The sequence below is a fragment of the Serinus canaria genome, chromosome Z (assembly GCF_022539315.1).
Source record: "Serinus canaria isolate serCan28SL12 chromosome Z, serCan2020, whole genome shotgun sequence".
Classification (NCBI taxonomy): domain Eukaryota; kingdom Metazoa; phylum Chordata; class Aves; order Passeriformes; family Fringillidae; genus Serinus; species Serinus canaria.
The window spans coordinates 61575946-61594520 of record NC_066343.1 but is presented as its reverse complement, the minus strand read 5'-3'; the positions used below and the strand labels follow the sequence as shown (position 1 = coordinate 61594520).

Here is an 18575-nt window from a genome sequence, read left to right as displayed (position 1 = left end):
TTGGTTGGTTTGGTTTTGTTTTGGGGTATTTTTGTTGGTCTTTTTGTGGGCTTTTTTGTTGCTGTTGTTGTTTTTCTTTTCTTTTCTTTTTTTTTTTTTTTTTGTTTGGTTTGGTTTTTTCCCCTACTTTTTAGTATGATTTCTGTCAAAACTAGTATATTTATTGATACTTACCTAGCACAGGTGAAAAGGTATTTGTGGAAACATCTTAATAGTTGAAACCTTCTTTTTACAACATTTTTCAAATAATTTTTGTGATAAAACTTTAGCTTAATTATCCAAACACAGTCCAGCTAATCTCTTAAAGCCTCAGTTATTAACTGAGTTAAAGACAGAGAATTTAAATTCAAAAACCAAAGGCTGATACTGTTTGCTTATCCTGTGAATTGTGACTCTTTTAAGACACCAACACAATAAATCTTATTCAGAACATTAGATTGTTAACATGTCCTTGTCCCTCCTTTTTTCCCTAAAGGGAATACTTGATGATTGTGATTCTGTTATTAGAATCATTATGAGATACTGAAGAAAATTAAGGTTGAAGAAGAAACATTAACTGGGTTGATGAAACAGAGGAAGAGAGGTGACAAACTGTGTTAGTCTTACAAATTGTATGCTGGCTTTTCCTGTGTACTAGCTGTGAAGTTTCTATGGGAACAGTGGAAGCACTTAAATTTCTCAGGATTCAGGTATTTGATTTTCCCTGGACTGTAAGCTCCCGACCATTGTTGTTATTCCTCGAAGCTCAACACAGAGGGCTTTTTTTTGCCACTTCTTGGATTATCAGTGGGTGATGAAGCTTGCACTTTATGCCTCTATATTTGTGGTCTGTGGTGGTAAAGAAGGTGGAAGAGGCTACAGAAGAGTTTTCACACTGTCCCAGATATGTTGGTTAATGACTGCTTGATAAGGTGGTAGCTCTTCTCTACCTTCCACATTTTCTCTTGGAAGTTCTTGGCTCTTTGCAGTGGAGCCAGGCAAGGGTGCTTCAATCTCATGCTTGCTTTTAGCCGATTGTCACATTTCTAATAATATTTTATCTTTTTTTTTCCCCCCTTTGATCTTGTCTAACTGTTGTCTTTTGGTTTAGATATGTGTAGATAGTGCTCTGCTTCCTGTGCAACATCTGCAGAGGGTATTCTTCTGTCTAGGCTGTCTTTCCTGATACAACTGCTGTTGTGGTAGGATGTTGAGGTAGATGCCAAAGGCAGTGTGTTCTCAGGGTATGTGAACTACTGTGTGCTGCAGACAGTAAAAAGTTGGTTTCACTGTGTGAAACAAACACTTTCTGTGCATCCCTTACAGTATCTGAAACAGTGATGACTTATCAGGAAAAACAGTAGTTCTAACATCATCATTTTGCTTATTTGCTAGATAATAAATTTCAGAATGGCACATCTTCTGAGGCTATAGCAAAAAAAACTGTGGAACTGCATGATTTGAAATATCAGTGGAGAATGGACATCTGGAAGCACAATTTTGTGCTTCCTCCTACTTATATTTGTGTCTCTCCAGATCCATTCCTAAATTTTGTCGTGGTTTCTCATCTACAACAGAAGATGTATGACTCATATGTGTAATTAAAGAAGCATTTTATCCTCTTCCTTTCCTTCTTCTAAAGTTTTTTTTCCTCTACAGTTACAAGTTTTTCCTATTTCCAGTTATTGACAGATATTGCTTCAGGACCACAGTCACAAGCAGATGTGCCAAAGAAAGAATTTAGCCAATGGCTTTTCCTGGCTGTGTGTCTAATGGAGCTAGATTTTCAGGGTGTGTTCTTCTCTTAAACATTCTAGTTAAAATCTCTTGTTTTCCTTTGGTGGTCAGACAGTAAGTCAATGGCCCCCTTCAGTTCTTTACAACGTGGCTGGTTCTCTGTGGCTGATTAGCTGCTTTCGTGTTTTCCTGTTCTGTTGCTTTAGCAATTTTGCTTCAGTAGTACCTATAAGAGTTTTGTGGATTCATGCTGTCATGGCGCAGTGCTGTGCTTACATGTTGAATTGGTTAAAAACTATGGAAAGTATCTTGCAAAAATGTGTGTGTGTATATACCAATGTAAAATAATTTTTAGAAACTCTGTCATCAAGCATGCATTCTTTCATATTCTTCCCTTTTAAGAACAAAAAGAGACCAATATTTGCTATTTGCACAGTTTTGTTCTTTGTTTTGGAGAAATATTGGCACGCTCCCACTATGTGTGTAATGTAATATGTTCGAAAATGATGTTTGGTGATGGCTGTGGTAAACTGTTCTAAAGAGCCTGTTTTAAGAGTCTTTGGATTATAAGAAGGTAAAACCAGCTTATAAAGACTATTGTCAGGAAGTCTTTAATATTTTCAGAAATCTTTTTCAGAAGTTTTCTTTGTGGAGTCTCACCTTTGTTTTTGGATTTCATCTTTATATGATCAAAACCATCCTGTCTTTTAGGCTATGAACCGTTCCCTTGCAAATGTGATTCTTGGGGGCTATGGCACTACATCAACAGCTGGTGGGAAACCCATGGAAATTACTGGAACTCACACAGAAATCAATTTGGACAATGCAATTGAAATGATAAAAGAAGCCAATAGTATTATTATTACTCCAGGTAAGACTCTCTTGACTTATACAGCAAGATGTTCAGAGGATGTAATTAAAAAAAAAAAAATCCCAACCAACCAAAACCACAAAACAACCAGAAAAAAGGTAGCAGCAAAGAGGTTGCAGAATGGCAGCAGCATAACAAATGTTGACTGGGTTCATATGACTTGTTTTTATTCCCTGGTCAGGTATCATTCCCCTGTGCAGAGATGTGTGCCACTTCATTTTTCTTTGTGTATGTGTCCTCAAAGTTTGTCATTTTTATTTGTATTTTAAATTCTTCAGAACAAAGACTATCTTTTGTAAATTAAGCTTACACCACAACAGCTGTACACAAAATTAACTGAATTCTAAGCACAACTACAATATCAGTGGTACCAGTTGTACGAACAGATCTGTTAAATCCTGAAAGACAGGATTTTGTTTACACTTCTCATGTACTTGCTCAATCCTGCATTTGTTTATGAAAAAGAAAGGCCAAAAACCCCCATCCAAAATGTAGTTAATATAAATACCATGATTAAAGTAAAAAAAACCCAGCCTGAAAACCAAACCCTGAATTGTCTGAAATGATTATGTTGGCTGTTCATGTTGTTTAGTAGTACAATCCCTGAAAGGAAAACTCTGATAGGGGACAGTTCAAGACTTCTCCTTCAACTGAATGGCATAACTCATCATGTTACTCTCATTTTAGCACTAGAATGTGAAGAATGCTAAAATACAAATTATCTTTCATTTTGCTTCAACTTTAAAGAGACCATCAGTGAGGTAGGGTTCTAATTTGGTAAGCTACCTTTGTTACTGAAGAAGCTTGCAATCATCTTCAAGGAATTTGCCTCTTTCTCCTGTGGTCAAACCTTGAGCACACCATTAATAATATATGCTTTTTATTTTTATCCTGGGTCAAGTTGCTTTGATGAATTAGCTCAGAGAGACTGAAAACATAATTTTCTGTTAAAAGGCATATCGAGCTACTAGATTTGCATTAAGCAGATTGAAATTCTGTTGAGGATAATGTTGTGAAGTAACCTGACAATTGCCTTTTTATCATTTTTTCAAAATACCTGTCTGAAACATCCTTTTCTGATACAGAAAGGAACATGTCTTTTTGTGAGGTGAAATAAGTGCTTTTGTAGTTTGGCTGGTCAAATCACTGCACTGTAAGTGGTCAGGAGATCAAAAAAGAGATTACTTACAGTGGTCAGGTTGGGAATATATGAGAATCTGATGAGTTTTTAATTTTTTTTTTCATTTTTTTTAAATTATGAGAACACCTCTTTGTGTGGAAAGTACACTTATTGTCTGCAACTGGTCTTTCTTCTGACTAAAACAGGAAAATATGTTAAAATTTTGAAATTCTTTCAGGTTATGGCTTGTGTGCAGCAAAAGCTCAGTACCCAATAGCTGATCTGGTGAAGATGTTGAGAGAACAAGGGAAAAACGTCAGGTAAGTGCTTTCCTTGATGGGAAGTATTATAGGTGGTTTGGTTTGGTTTGTTTTTTTCATTCCATTAAAACCTCTAGTTTTGGTTTAACATTTTTTTCAGCATTGACAGAGGCACAGAATAGCAAAGTTAAAGATACCTCTGGAGATTGTCTCGTTCATCCAGCCCCCTTGCTCAGACCATAATCAACTGGAGAAGTTGCCTAGAATCTTGTCCAATTGGATTTTGAATATCTTGATGGAGACTGATGGCCTCTTTTGAGCAATTTCTTACAATATTTAGTCATCCTTAGGGTAAAACCAATTTTTTCTTTGTTGCAATTTGTAGCTGTTGCCTCTTGCCCATTCCCTGGATATCCCTGAGAAGAATTTGGCTCTATCTTTTTTATTGCCCTTCGTCTATATCACACAGTGATAAGATTCCCTTCATCCTTCTCTTCTGGAGGCAGAAGAATCCCAGTTTTCAGCCTTTCCTCTTATGGCAGATACTCTAAACCATTAAGCAACTTACACTTACACATATGGGGCTCCTGTAGGATTTTGCTGTTCCAGGCAAGACTGCTATTAGAGTTCTTTGAGTGTCTCATGAAAGGATTATGGGAGTGCATGTCTCCAGTCTCATGAATTTATTCTGCTGCTCCAAAAAACAGATAATTCTTAGGTTTCCAGTATTGACCTCAAGTCCTTTCCTCCAGTTTTCTGTAGACCTTATAGATTCTGAAAGTACTGGAAAGCAAACATTATGTCTTTCTTGCTGATTGTTTGAAATTTTGCTTGTTTTCTATTTATGATGACTTAATATTTTAAAATCAATCGAGGCTCAGTTTTCATTTCAAACAAGATATATTGGCAGATGCTGGTTAGCCAGACTCATTCTCTGATTTCCATATGTTTATTTCAATTAGATGGTGATATTCCTTTGGAATCATTCCTCTAGTAATTAGGGTTTTTTGGTTTTGTTTTTTTTCTTCCACTGCTTTTCCAACCTTATTAAAAACTTGCATGTAAACTTTTGCAGCATAGTACAGCATTGTGTTGGGTAACAGTAGAGTTTTAGGGTTTAGCAGCCATAACTTGTTAGTGTTTAACCAGGATTTTGCAATTTTGCATATAAAATTGTTTTATGGATGTGTTTGTTTGTGCATACATGAGAAATGAGGGTGTGTGGTAGTGTATTTGCTTCTTGCAGCAGTCTTCACACCTTGATTCTCCATGTTTAGCAACAGCTCTGTGTGTGTCCAGATCGCATTTAAGGATGCCTTAGTTGTGCAACAAAAAACCCTTTCATGGCTAATGTGATGACAGTCTTGTATAATTCTGGCTTTCCTTTCAGTGCTTCTGTGGGGGGTTAGCTCTTTTTTGACCAACCTTAGTGAAATTAAAAAAAAAATATTTTTTTTGCCTTTTATGTTGGCTTTGCAGGGGAGAAAAGTGAATGAGTCCTTGAAATAAATGGCTTATACTTAAAATGAATCAATTTCAGGAAGGGATCGCTGCAGTGGTTACCTAGTATTTTAATGAAATAAATCTGTATTTACAGTTTGTGGTAATTCAGGCCTTTCATCACTTTGCTGAGCTCCCATGGTGTTCATTGACTGCAGCTGTTGTCCTCTGGTTTCAGTAGGCCTGGAGTGCCTCGGGACCTTAATGCACTCACCATCCAGATGTAGTGACACTCTCACACACACGCTGTGGAGGGCTGCCAGCATGGACACAGGATTGCATCAGTCTGTAATGCCCATCGTGTGCCAAGAAAAATTGTGACTGTCATATGGTCTGTTTTTTTGTTTCATGGCTCACCACTGATCCAGAGAAGCTGTTGTTTTAATTTGCTTTGCCTATAGCCATAACATTCTCATTGAACACCACAGATTATATAACATGATGCATAACCTTTGACTAGGATTTAAATTTAGAAATACAGGAGAGATTTTGGAAACATTAGACTGTTTTAGTTACTCAGTTGCATAGCTAACATTATCGCTCACTTGAGATGGTCATGCAGTAGATCACATCTTTAATGCATTAGTAAAGTCACAGAGAAAGCTGGATATTACTGAGCCTTGAGTATAGTTTTCCCTTGTCATGGATGGATAAACAACAAAACTTTTTATAGGCTAAGTCCCATAGCCCCCTGAATCTATTGGCCTTGGAGAGGAAATGGCTGTTCTACAACTGGTGTTGTATTTCTGCAAAGTTAGAAGTAAGTAAATTGTTGAAAGTTCCTGCCTTACTAAAGTTCATCAGCCACATGTAATGTTGTTTATAGAACCCTGGTTTTGAAGTTCTGATTTTTCCTATATAATAAAACTATATTCTGTAGTAATTTTGTATATAGAAACATACAGTCTAAAACTGTATGTTCTCATAAATGCAAGAGTTGTTGATGCTCTCCATATCCACATCCGGTTAACTGTCCTAGTTTTTACCACAGTATGACTTTCTTGAGACATTTTCTATCAATATGTTTTGTTCTCCTGCACAGTAAGATGTTCTTGATAAGAAAAATGCACTTTGATATGGAAGGATTATGCTTAAAATTATGCTTCATTTATTTCTAAATAATTACATAGTTAATAAGTTGATTTTCTGGGAATTCATAGTTGAGAGACATGCACATCGCCTCTTTAATAGCTTTTCAAAATAGTGGCTAGGAAGTTAGTGTTCTGGTTCGGGTTTTTTTCAACCTTTTTAAAGGTAGATTTCTTCAAGACTTGGATTTCTGTCTTTTGATGCTGGAGAAGGTAATTACTTTTGAACACATGAAAACAAGGATTTTCTACATTTTTGAAAATATGGTAGTATTGATTTAGTATTGTACCTGTGTTTTAAAGGTTTTTTTATTGATATGCCAGTGGTTGAACTCTAATCAAATGTGTTTAGTGTTGTGATTTTTTTCTCCACTCTTTAATTTCTTGTAAGTAATAGAACATGTGCATGAGTATGAGTTACACATTTATCTGCAAATTAATAAATTGTTTATGGTATCAGTTTAAAACCATCATCTGTTGGGGCTCTACAAGAAAATCTAGAAGAATTTTAAAGGATGAGCTGTTAAGATGCTGTCCCAAACAGCACTAACAGACTGCGTAGCTCATGTGCAAGATGGAAATTACTGTCACTGATGAGAGGCAGCATAAGAACATGTGCTGGTGCAGGTTTTTGGGAAGATGAGTTACACACAGCACAAAAATACAAACTGTGTACCTGTGTGTCAGTTCTTGGTTTGTTGTAATCAGCTTTGGTGTGTGGGTTCTGAATTATTGATGCTGCACATGAAAGGACAGCTGAAGTCCAACAAGTCTGTTTAGCTCCAGTGCTTTATTGCTGTAGTTAGAACTTGCAAACCATGCAGTGCCTGATGGCTTCTGCAAGGATGCAGCTGTAACTGTGTTCTCCTGAGGGAGTATTGTAGGTGTGCTGTTGGCTCCACATGGGTCAGCTCACCTCTGCATGACCTTACTAGGTCAGTATGTGATGCTTTGTGGAAGCAGGGTCTTGTTTTTTGCCTCTAGTTCGGTTCTTGGGAAGGCTATTGCACAGAGCTAAGATCAATTTGCATTTTGCCCCTGCTGTCATAAACCATAGTGGTTGGAAATAGGGAGCCAGTATCAGCCCTTATTTAAGTATGTGTAATTTAGCTGTCTAACTTAATTTAAATTTAACTGACTTGACTGCAGCAGAGCCACGGAGCTTGAGCCATGCCATAGGACTTGTTTTGAGGACATATGTTGCCTTCAGCATGACAGTAGGTCTAAGCTAGCTGGGCCAGCTTGTAACCTACAGCTATCCATACCTATGATAAACATTATACTCTAAGTCATGCTGCACTGCAACTGTTACATTGCAGGATTCAAGATGTGGAATACTTGAATTATGTACTTTTCTGTTCATATAGTTTGTTGGTCGCTTTCTTTCCCTTCCTGTTGCCTAGAATAATGGATTCTTGTTTTTACTGAAAACAGAGCTGCAGAGGGTTGTCTTAATAAAGAGAGTGAGGTGTGAGGATCTGTAAGTGAAGCTAAACCCTTGGGCAAATATGACGTTCAGGGTGTTGAGTAAGCTCAGTTAGGCACCAGGCAGATGTTACTTTGCTCTGCCCAGCTTTGGTATAATGACAGCAATCCTATCTTCACACTGATGAAGGGATCTTGAAACACTTCTGTACTGGGTTAGGTGCTGCTATTGTCAGCCACCTCTTTCACTATTGATTACAAGAATGTTATTTGGCCAGCTGTAATAAAGATAGATACTGACTTTATGAGCTGTATGAAAAGTAATTTCTATTCTGAGATTTTTCAATAATTTTTTCATGCTATGGCTGTATTTTTGGTATTGCTGACTTCGTATTACTTCAGCCACCTTCAGACCTTTCTATCCCCCTCAACTCCAGATGAAGTGTTTTCTGTGCTGAAAGTGCTAGATATGTGTACGTCAGGAGTTTAGATATTTAGTCTAAATTTAAAATGAAATGCTGCACTTTTTGTATTACTTTAAAAAGTTCAAAACATAAACTTGTGTGCTGTGTTGTCTTTATGAAACTATAAAACTAAAAGGTATTCGGTAGAGGCTGGTTAAAAGAGTTGAATATCCTTGCCTCAAGCTGTTTACCTATGAAGTCTAAGTAGCAAGGTGATGTACACTTACTTCAGTATTTGACAACTGTTGGTGGTAAGCAAGCCCTACATTATGTTGTTGGGTCAAAAGAAAAAATTCTTGTTGAATTATGTGTTTCAGTGAAATACTAGAATAATGTTTCAAGTCATACACAACATGGCTGTGACTATGTGTTGTGGTTTATGATTTCTTCTTGATTTATAAGCAAACCAATTAACCTAAGGGAGGTCCTGCATTATTGTTGACAAAAGAACATCAAAGAAACTTTGCAATTTTTCACTTGAAAGCATTTTTGCCATAAAGCATGTTTCCCTTTTAAAATAATTTGTGTTAAATTTTTGAGTATGAATGAGGTTCATGTTATGAACATCTGAGACAGCATATGTAACAAAATGTTCCTGCTGAAATGCACATAGTTTGAAGAACTGCTGCTGTTGCGAGTTGGAGGCAAGATTGCTGCTTTTATTAGACACATTATGAGCCTTCAAGGATTTTTAGTATCTGTTTTGCACAGTTAATTGAATTCTGAATCCTGCTTTTTATCGGATAGGGTGATTTCAGTCCAGAGGTGTGTAAATGTTACCTTGTAACATAATAAGAGTCTTAGAGAAACTATAATTTTAGATTACTCTTTTTCACATTCTAGCACATCCAGTTTTGAGTAGTACTGGCAAGCTACTGTCGTATTTGGTTAACAGACTCTTACAAGCAGACTTTTGGGAGTCACTTCAATATTTGTCCAAAAAAGCTTTTGTATGAGCAGCTTTCTCAAACTTTTTGAAAACACAGTATGTGGTTTCAAGCAGAGTCTGTCAGAAGTCTCTAACTACTGATGGTTCATGCCATAACTCTTCCTGTATGAAGATAATTTGTCCCTTTATTTTCTTCTTTCTTTGCCTCTTGCCAGGAATGGCAAAGTCAAAGGTGAAATTTATTCTCTTGGCAGCTTAAATTTTGGCTTTCCAACCCTTGAAATAAGATTGTGTGTGTATATAGTACTTAATAGAAACCTCACGAGTATTTTGTTTTGTGTATTGCCAAAGCAGCTTTGGTCGCAAAGGCTCTCAAATAATTTTATTAGACACAAAAGAGAATTTTGTTGGAAAATCTATTTTCACTGCCAGAGGAGTGATGAGTTTTCTCAGGGGTGCTTCAGAATAAGAGTTCTCCTACTGCACTGTTAGTGATCAAATTTGGTATACTTAAGATCTATCTGCAGTACTACACATGGCTTGTGTTACTGAGTGAGTGGTGTGAAACATAAGCTGTTAGTAATTTGTGCTGCATGTTTGCTCTCCTTCTGATTCTAGGTATTAGCCTTTGCAACAGGGTCCCAAATGTTTACTAGCTGAATACAATCTATTCCTGTTCTTCTTTAAAAGAATTCTAAAACTAGCTTTTATCCTACTCTTTGACCTAGAGCTTAAAGTTGTATTATATCTAGTACAATGTGGATTAATCATATGTCCTTAATTTGGTTGCTGGAGGTCCAATTGTCTCATGTTTTATTGTATTAATGTTGCCTTGATGATGGAGTGCTCAGTTGCCCATTTAAGGATGTATTTGTACAGTCTTCAATTCACAAGTGATCTGTGTTGATTGGACTGTGACTTGTGGTCCGTCAGTCATTCCTATCGCAATAGAGTTGAAAATAGAAGTATATGACAATCCATCTGTCATGGCAAGTTGATTTATTAGTAATTCTCTCCTTTCTGAAGAATTCTGAATTACTTTCATTTAATTCCTGACTTACTTGGATTTCTGTTCAGAAATTTCTCTTCCAAAATCCAAGAATTCAAAAATCCAAGTTTTTCCATGACTATTTTCTTTCTCTTCTAAAATGTCTGAAGACTTCTAAATTAAACATTATCTTCAGCCCCATACAATGTTAATCTGAGACACTTCTGGCATGTGTGAGTCAGCATTCCATCTGGTGATAGCTTCAGAGATGGAAAGACAGAAAGCGCACATGACAGTAAGCATGGATATGCCTTGCTTGTAAGGGCCAGTAGATGATCAGAAGAGTACCAAGAGGAAACAGATTTGCTTCTAACCAAATATGTATTTGGTTTGCAGTTAAACCAGTTTAACATCTCCATTCTGGCTTTTTCAGGTTTTTACTCTTAGGGAGCTGAATACCTGCCTGAGCACCCCAGGTCTGTTGGTCTGTCTGAAGTTTTAGTGACTCATGAGCAGCGTATTCTCTCTAAATTGTTTTTTGAGCTGTTCTGAAAAGATTTTTAAAAAAGCTTAAAAGTTTGTTACAGTTTCTTAGCTCTTTACCTTTTCACTCCCCATCCTTTTTTTGGTCCCCTTTTCATTTCCTCCTAAGGTCAATCCTGAGAAGAAAGTGGCATGTTAACCTAATTCAGCTAGGCATTCTCTTGTGCTTGAAGTCTTGTGCTGTTAATTTTTCTGTTGGATTGAAAGTGTTCATACAAGTGTTTCTTGAACATACTCAAGACATACCTGCGTCAATAAGTAATTTGTTAAGGGCATCTTTAGTTCTAGGAGTAGTTTTGCTTCAGAAAGGTGGCATGGTCTCTTGTCTTTTTCATGGCAAGAAAAGACATGAAAATGGCAATCTTATTTAGTCTGTGGTGTTTTCAGTGATGTAAAGGACCTGAAAAATGTATCAATGTGGATGGTAGTTTTGGAATTAAAAGGATTGTTTCTAAAAGTCCGAAAGAATCTGTTGCAAGGTTTGAAATATGGTACTGCTTGAAGTTGAACTGTTAAATTTTAACAGTTTCTTTTTATTAATTGTCATTTGTGCTTATGCTTAAGAACTTCTCAGCATTCTAAGTCACAGGTGACAATTTTAATGTATAAAAGTCAGTAGTCCAAACTTATTAATGGGGTTTTTTCCCTTTTAGATTTGGTATTCACCCTGTTGCTGGCCGTATGCCTGGTCAGCTGAATGTGCTGCTAGCAGAAGCTGGTGTTCCCTATGATATTGTACTGGAAATGGATGAAATCAATGAAGACTTCCCAGGTTAGCATGTGAGCCATAAGCTTATACTAGATTGGATGATTTATTTGATTCTGTTTTTGCACTGCACAGGGATTTTAACAATAGAAAGTCAAGAAGTCAATTCAGTTTCTCTTTGTAGAGGACTAGAGGTTTTCTTGCGGGGAGAGGTATCAGGAGCTTTTTTTTACTTGCTTGTAGCTGTGAAGTAAATGGCAAATGCTGTGTCTTTATTATCTCTTACTGTCCCGTCCTTGCAGAGGAAAATTATTATAGCTTCTTTAGGGTAGATGACTTGATCTTGTCATGTACTGCATTGTACTGGACAACTTCTTGCATTTTTACATCTTTATTTAAAAGGCAGAAGGTTGCTGCTAAAGATTTTTCAGAAGAATATTCAAAAGAAAAGCTAGGTACAAAAAAATTTGAAAGTAGTGTGTGTATTCAACCACGTTTAAATATCAAAAGGTTTTAAATTTTGCGTGGAAGGGTGATCTAATGAATCCTTTGGAATTGGATTGTGAATGTGTGTAGTTTGTTAGAGGTAGCTGGCAGCACATTTGAACTCTCATATATAATTTGCCTGAGAAATTTCTAAAATACTTGTGTGCATGCTTAACCATTAGGGGTCCTTCTGCCTAGAATGTTCATCAGCCTCCGTGCTTCGATTTCAGATAATTTTCCATCAGTGTTATTTTCTTTGTCTTGCTGCAGAGACTGACTTGGTCCTTGTAATTGGTGCAAATGATACAGTTAATTCAGCAGCTCAGGAAGATCCGAACTCTATCATAGCTGGAATGCCAGTTCTTGAGGTCTGGAAGTCCAAACAGGTGAGACTAACAAAGTTGAATTATCACCTACCTTTAGCAAGCTTCTAAAAACATGGTTTATAGGATAAGCTAACAGGATTCTTCCACTATTCTGGTTTCCACAAGAAGCTTTTCTTCAAGTTGTCCAACAAAATGGTCAGTGCTTTGCAAGTGTGATGAACTGTTCATGATTTTAGAATCGTCATCAAGTGTTTTAGTGGGACCAATGATGACTGCAATAGAAAAGATCCCTCAGAGTGCTTCTACTAAAATGTGATTAGAATAAATGGTGGTCTGCTCACATCCGTAGCCCTGAAACATTTCTTTACTAATACTGGTTTTGTTAAGTTTATAGTTGACAACTTTAATACTGAGGTGGAAATATAAGAATGAATAATATGCTTAAATAAAATAATAAATATTAATTAAAAACCAACAAACATCCTTCCCCAAAAAAAACAAACAAAACCCCCAATAAAATGCATGGCTGAGTCAAGTAGAATGCTTAGATTGTCCAAGTTGAACCAGCGCTGTAGTTAACAGTTTTGCTCTGATCTAAAGTACATATACTTGTGTTTCCTTGGTGTGAAATCTTTGATACTTTGTTCTGAATGCAGCTCTGGCCTCAGTTGTTCTGTAGGTTATCCATTCAAGTACTCAGTCACAGGCATATACATTTATCAGCAGTGTGTGTAGCTATGTATTGCAATTTGAGAAATAAAAATGGACACAATTAAGGTAAAGCTTCTCAGTTTCTCTGCTGAAGATGCCACGGTTAACTAATTTGACACTTAATAGGTAAAACTGGCTATTTTTTTTTTTTATGTCCTATGTATGAAGTAATACAGATGAATAGTAAAGAGACTGTTGCACCAAGTATTGGTGTAAACACTTATCTGAATTTTGTAGCTATCAGGGAATTGAGCACTTCAAAATTAGTCTCAAAACCCTTCAATGTTATGGTCATCAGTGGACATGTCTTGCTTTGACTTTATTACATGGAATAAAGTAAATGCATGTGCAATGTCCACAAGCTCTTAATCTGAAATATAACATTGTTTTTAACAACAAAATGTTTCTGAAATTGATCTGGATATCAATTTATCTGCTATATTAAAATTTGAAATAGATTTTCATAGCAGTGAGCGCCCTGTTTTGGTCAGAGGTTTCTCCATATTTGTTGCTTTTGTGTTGCCTTTGTTTGTGGAACTGTGGTGGCTGTGCTTTGCCGTTTCAAACACGAACTCTTTATGTGCAGGTCATTGTAATGAAGAGATCTCTGGGAGTTGGTTATGCAGCGGTGGACAATCCCATCTTCTACAAGCCCAATACTGCCATGTTGTTGGGAGATGCTAAAAAGACCTGTGATGCCCTGCAGGCCAAAGTCAGGGAATCGTACCAAAGCTAAATACTGATCTATATTCTGCTTATATTTCCGACTACAGTTTTGTCACAGAGGTCACAGAAAATGAGAGGTGGAAGAATCTCTCAATGTCCTAAGGCAGCTGGCTTTTGGAGAAGACTGCATTGACTCCTAGGAGATGTAGTTCAGTCAGGGGATATAGACTTTTATAAAAGGATGGGCAGATTAGCCCTTCAGACTAAATCTCCAATGAGACAATGCATAAAAGAATAAACATGTTTTTTTTTAAGGTCAACATTGTGCTGTTACAAGAAGGAACTAATAACTCATGGCCATCTTTAAGCAGTTACTGACTTCCTCCTCCTTACTGTCTGTACTTCTGTCATGGAAATTCACTAAAAAATACTGTGCCAAAACTGTATTCAGTCTTATCATCAAAGCTGTTTTTTGGCTGGTATGGACAATGCAACTGTTGATTTCATCAAAACTTAAAAATAAATTTCAAACAGATGCAAGCAGAAGCAAATCCTGGCATGTCCCTTCGAACTCAGGACATTGTCTGAAATAGATGTGTACACGATTTGAGATCTAAGCATAATGTTCTTTTTCTTTTGGGGATTGTATGGCTGCTGTGAATCAGGAACATTTTAGAAAGTTACTTTGCTTTATAATACGGTTCCACTTTTTATGGTGCACACTTATGTTAAATGAAACACAGGATATCGAGCACTTGCCAAGTAATCTTCAAGTCTGACAAGGAAATGTACATTTACTTGCACTGCTTACCTATTTAAGCAGCTGCTCAATTCTCCATCATTTCCAGTCGTTGCCTTTTTAAGTGTCTGAGAAAAAATACGGTCCAGTTCTGCACAGGCAGAATGTCTTGCATACCTGATGTGTTCACAGAATTTGGACCACAGTGTTTCAGTTTGTTCACTTAGCTTTTAATTGTACTTACTACTTTAGTAGTAGTGATTCTTAGTGATGCTTTCTTAATTAATATTCTTGTGATGCTGAAAAAAACACATTTGAATTCTCATTCTGTATTCTCTTCTTGTGAGATCCCACCTGGATTGTTGTCTTCAGCCCTGGGTCCCCCAACACAAGAAAGATGTTGACCTGTTGGAACAAATCCAGAGGAGACCACTAAGCTGATCACAGGCTCTGAGCACCTCTCCTGTGTGCGCAGGGTGAGAGAGCTGGGACTGCTCTGCGGGGAGCAGAGAAGGCATCGGTGACACCTTGTAGCACTTTCCAGTACCTAAGAGGGGCCCCAAAGAGGGCAGGAGAAGGACTTTTCACATGGGCATGTAGTGACAGGACAGAGGGGAATGGATTCAAACTAACAGAGGACAGGTTGAGAATAGATGTTAAGAAATTCTTTGCTGTGGCAGTGGTGAGGCAGTGGAACAGGTTCCCAGAGAAGCTGTGGATTCCCCATCCCTGGAATTGCTCATGACCAAGGCAGTATGGGGCTCTGAGCAACCTTGTCTAGTTGAAAGTTCCCTGCCCAAGGGGTTCCAAGTGCACTTGGATGGTCTTTAGGGTTCCTTACAGGCCAAGCCATTCTATGCTTCTATATTTAAGATGCTGAAGTTCATTAAAATTTTTCTAAATAAATAAGCTATTGTTTGGACAGCACAGAAACATATTAAACTTAAAATCCAGTGTTTTGATTGGCTTTTCACTACTCTAATTAAAAGCCCTGTTTAATTTCCATAAGAAGTCCAGCAAATTTAAATTATTACATAGATTGCTGTTTTGTTTTTATTCTAGTAAGTATCCTTGACTGAAATTCAAATATTTGCCTAATAACATGGATTTGTCATATTTCCATAATGATATAGCAACTGTCTGTGGTGAAAAGGCAAAATAGAAATCACTGTCCTTGTGTTAGAGAAGACAAACTATTAGGAAGAAAGTCTTGAAATTAATCCATTTTGGAGAGAACAAACATTTTTTTATTACACCATGCATAGAGACCTCATATAAAATACAGCATTTCTTCTTGGCTACCTCTGTTTTTATGTGAAAATCATTTAAAACACAGATTTTGAACACGTATTACATTACAAATGTAACAATATACTGCAGATCTATAATTTTTGCAGATCTCTTTTCTATGATTTGACATAAAATTTTTCATGCAAGCACTTATATGTTGCATACTGCAGGAAAAGGCTTGTAATTGAATTTTAATTTAAAACACCCATATTTGAATGTAGTATGTATGACTTCTCAATTTCATTGTATTCAAGTTTTCCTTCAGGTTTATAAAAAATAGGAGGGAAATTGGAGAAGAGGGAAGACAAAGAATTAATTCTCCCTCTCCCTTCCAGCTAAGCAAAAGAAAAAAAGAGGATTTTAAGGGATCCAACATGCTAAAGCATTAATTTTTGTCTTGTCCAGCTTGAAGTATCCAGCTGCAGTATGCATCATGTCTCTGTTCATAGATAGCTAATATAAGATCTAGCTTTTCTTTAAAAAATAGCATATGGGGGAGGGACAACACTTTTTCATTTGTACTTTGAGAAAAACCTCATTCTGTTACTTTGGATCAGTAGTACCACGGTTCTCTTTAACATGTGCTTTTCTGTGGAACACTAGATAATTGCTGAAGTGCTAATAAAAAGTCAGTTATTTTTCTCTGTTGATAACTGTGTTTGTTTTATTCTGTTGTTTTTCCTGAGTAGTTAACTAGTCCAATGTTACTTTTGAAAGTTAAAATAATCAAGCTGCCACCAAAGGATGTTGAGATTGAAGGCTGTAGTGAATGGAAATCATAATAAAATATTCTTTTTCTTTTTTCTTGTCTATTTGCATTGGTTCTTTACATTTTTTCATTCTAGGTATGACTGTCACCTGCCCATAGCAACTTCACTTAGCTTTTCTAGTGAATGAAAAGGATTCGACAGCTGAGAGCAATTGAACAATGGATGCGTTGCTTTTTCGAGATTAAAGAAGATAATAGAAAAGCTATGATAACTGACTAGCTAATTAACTGAGTAGTTAATTTTCTAGTGGCTCCAGTGTGAGATGAATACTTTCCCTTTGAGCCAGATACCATGAAAATTTGCTTCCACTCTTTTTTCGTTCTACAAGACTGTTGCATTGATTGCTGTGATGATTTCAGTTTCTACCTTCAAAGTGAGTGATAAGTGAATAATTTTAGCTATCTGACAGTCTATTCAGTAATATCACAAGTCTGACATTTAGCTTTCATGTTTTCCTCGAGCTTTGGTGAAGCCCAGACTGGAGGTCTCTTCCAGAGGCTGCAACCTGGCGTTGGCCCGTGAAGTAACCTGTCTTCCTTCTTGATGGAAAAAGGGAAGCATATACAGAGAGCCTGTGGGTTTGTAGTGTGACAGAGGGTAAAGAACTAGCCCATGTCCTGTGGATCTGACTGCTGCTTTGAAGATTTTATCCTATCTAGCCTCTTATTATCACCTAAGAGGTGTTTGCTATAGCCTGACTCAAGCAGGCTATGAAAATCTGATCAGGTCAGGGCAAAGCAGTACAGCAAGAACGGGAGTGTGCAAGACACTTGTCTCCGTTCAGCTGTGGAGCTTTTGCAGTTTGCAATGTATGTCCATGACTTACTAAGAACTTAAAGCTACAGAGAAATTTAGTTTGGAAAGATCCACTAATTTACATCAGTTCCCTGCTGAAAACAGATCCAATTTGATTCAACTGGTACAGGATTTCATTTGAACTTCTTGGTGGAGATGTCTGCCTCCCTCTTGTTACTGTGTTCAATTCTTCCAGTTGGGAACAAATTTTTTAAAAATTGTAATTGGAATTTCCTTTTTAACTGTAATTGGAATTTCCATTACTGGAATTGCCTGCAACCTCAGGAGATCAGTTTGCCCAGTCTCCAGCAGCACTTCATACCTTTAGCAGGCTGATGTGCTCCCCCATCTCTGGAATGCATTAACTGTGCAAGCGCTCAGTCCCTTCTGCAATACCCACCTGGTATTCTTATCTTAGACAAACCATATTGAACATCAGAGGAGGCTGAAAAGGAGGGGATGTGTGGGGGGAAGATAGACTGAAAACAGAACTGAAGCCCAACTATCTTTCATCATTTTTCCACTCTTCTTGAGCCAGAGGCTTATTTAGGTCAGAAATTGAATTTATAAAATATGGTATTTTGAAGAAACACACTTCTTACTTTCTGTACTGAGAAGTACAAAATTTTTTTGTGCCGTTAAATTGTCTTTGAAATCTTTTGTAAGTAGGGCAATTTTACTGTTTACAAAATGACAATGTTTCCATTATGTGATCCATCAATCTGTCTCTCAGATTCTTGCTTTAGTATATGATGTGATTTCTGAAATTTCAATCTAATGTTTATCCCACTATATTGATATCATGCAGCAAGCATGTAATTCTGGTCCATTCAAACAGAGAATCTGGGGACTGAACCTGCTCCTGTATTTAAGTTTGAATAAAAACCCCAGCATTTGAAGTTTTATCCCCTTGCTAAGTTTTGGATTCTGTTGCAGGGCACTGTTGGAGCACACAAACCTGGATTTTTTTGAAACTAAGCTAGAAGATGTATTAGCACCATGAAGGAATGTTTAGTCTGTAGGACTTAGATTGGAGGTCATCCATAGTAAACATCCTCAAATAGAAATGGATTTCATATCCTCAGCACAGAAGGCCTTGTTTGCTAGGTTTGTTTCTAGAGTGCCAGTTGAGGTAGTCTTCCAGATCTGCAGTGCATGCGAAACGATGAGGGGAAATATTTCAGTATCTTCCATTCTAAGCCTCAGTTATTTGTAGTAAGTA

The 18575-nt window shown here is 37.0% G+C and overlaps 1 protein-coding gene across 4 annotated transcripts in view; it reads left to right on the top strand.

Annotated features, from left to right (window-relative positions):
• The window catches only part of NNT (nicotinamide nucleotide transhydrogenase), a 43052-nt gene extending 26462 nt beyond the window's left edge, over nucleotides 1-16590 (top strand). For all 4 annotated transcript variants that reach the window (XM_050986616.1, XM_030236908.2, XM_030236910.2 and 1 more), the window contains exons 18-22: nucleotides 2428-2587; nucleotides 3946-4027; nucleotides 11518-11636; nucleotides 12327-12442; nucleotides 13680-16590. In XM_050986616.1, the coding sequence (XP_050842573.1) occupies nucleotides 2428-2587; nucleotides 3946-4027; nucleotides 11518-11636; nucleotides 12327-12442; nucleotides 13680-13829 (627 nt within the window). In that variant the 3' untranslated portion in view covers nucleotides 13830-16590. The remainder of the gene's footprint in view (nucleotides 1-2427; nucleotides 2588-3945; nucleotides 4028-11517; nucleotides 11637-12326; nucleotides 12443-13679) is intronic.
• Nucleotides 16591-18575: the final 1985 nt, after the last annotated feature.